Source organism: Dipodomys merriami, unplaced genomic scaffold (assembly GCF_024711535.1).
Source record: "Dipodomys merriami isolate MVZ:Mamm:240054 unplaced genomic scaffold, mDipMer1.0.p SCAF_437, whole genome shotgun sequence".
NCBI lineage: Eukaryota > Metazoa > Chordata > Mammalia > Rodentia > Heteromyidae > Dipodomys > Dipodomys merriami.
The window spans coordinates 661,891-663,573 of NW_027205999.1; the positions used below are offsets into that span (position 1 = coordinate 661,891).

Sequence of the window (1,683 nt, forward strand, 5' to 3'; positions counted from 1 at the left end):
TAATAAAGTTCCTAGCTCGGCAGAGCACAAAGAACAAATTAATTTAAAGGTTCTAATTGTAACCAATGAAAAATAGGCCAAACCTGCCTTGCATGGCTTGTATATATAAAACTCTATCTAACCTACCCCTATAAAAACACATCCTACCCTGAGCTCAAGGCTGTTCCTACTTTCCCAGTGGTAGGAAGTGGTCCCATGTGGTGGTAATAAAGTTCCTAGCTCGGCAGAGCACAAAGAACAAATTAATTTAAAGGTTCTAATTGTAACCAATGAAAAATAGGCCAAACCTGCCTTGCATGGCTTGTATATATAACTCTATCTAACCTACCCCTATAAAAACACATCCTACCCTGAGCTCAAGGCTGTTCCTACTTTCCCAGTGGAAGGAAGTGGTCCCATGTGGTAGTAATAAAGTTCCTAGCTCGGCAGAGAGTGTGCGGGCAGCCGAGATGCCAAAGCCGCCCAGGGTCTCCCAGCCCCCAGGCCCTCGCAACCCCCCCGGCCCCCGCAGGCCCCCGGGCACCGCCCCGACCCCGGAGCCCATGCGGCCCGCTGGGATGCTGCTCCGGCCCCGGCGGCCGCCACCGCTGGTGCTGCCGTCGCCGACCGATCCCATGGGCGAGATGCTGCCGCCAGCTGAGGACGCACCGGGGACCCCACCGCGGGCAGTGGCACTAGCCCTGAGGCAGGTGCTGCGCACTCCCGCAAAATGTCCTCGCTGCTACAAGTTCCTCAAGAACAAGGTGCCCAAGGCCACTGGCCAAGCGCCCGGGCCCTTGGACGCACAGATCCGCGAGCTCATGGGGCTGCTGGGCGACGATGGGCCGGACGAGCGCGCCCGTCGCCGCCCCGCGGGGCCGGGGTGCCCACAGCATGGCCGCCGCCCCGCCCCCTCCGCGCCCGCACCAGCCCTAGAGGAGCCAGGTAGGCAGGCGGCCGCGGGAGAGGGAAAGGGTCGGCAGGGCGGGGGGGGGGGGGGGGGGGGGGGGGAGGGTGATTGGGGCTGGAGGCTGGAAGGGGCGGCCGGGGCCGGAGGGTCAGAGGCCGGAGGGTGGGCGGCAGCACTGACCCTGCGCTCCCTCCCGCAGCTGCAGCATCGCCCTGGGCCCCTGCCAACCTCTTGCCTTCGGCCACCACACCATCGCTGAATGCTGCCCTGCTGCAGACGCTGACGCACCTGGGCAACATCGTGGGCATGCTGGGCCTGCTGCGAGACCAGCTGCTGACCCAGAACCAGCACGTGGAGCAGCTGCCTGGCTCCTTCGACCAGACCTTGTCCCTGGCCCTGGGCTTCATCCTGGGCAGCGTGGCCACCCTGGGCAAGCCGAGCTAGCCACCCCGCCACCCCCCCCCAGCATTCAAGAAAGCCTTTTTGATAAAAATAATAATAATAATAAAGTTCCTAGCACTTTTATCTGGGTTTCGTGAAGTCTCTTTTGGATCCAGGATATAATAGATGTAGGCCCAAGTGAGATCCAGGACCCTGGGCCTTGAGTTCAGGGACTTTGGACTGGTGTCAGAAGAGCCACTCCCTAGGGGACAGCTGTGGAGAGAAGTTCCTAGCAGGAACTTAGAACTCAAAAGCCTCTAGAGGTAAGTTGAAAAGCCTGGCCAGGTATAGTGGAAGGGGCAGAAGGGGAGGTGGGATGCAGCAGAACTCCCAGCCATGGAGGAGTTTGGGAT

The 1,683-nt window shown here is 60.1% G+C and overlaps 1 protein-coding gene across 1 annotated transcript; it reads left to right on the plus strand.

The window, feature by feature from the left end:
* Window positions 1-449: 449 nt before the first annotated feature.
* Window positions 450-1,333, plus strand: LOC138807853 (undifferentiated embryonic cell transcription factor 1-like). The gene is made up of 2 exons (XM_069993647.1): window positions 450-924; window positions 1,089-1,333. Exons 1-2 carry the CDS (start codon window positions 450-452, stop codon window positions 1,331-1,333), a joined length of 720 nt encoding a protein of 239 aa, XP_069849748.1.
* The last annotated feature ends 350 nt before the right edge of the window (window positions 1,334-1,683 follow it).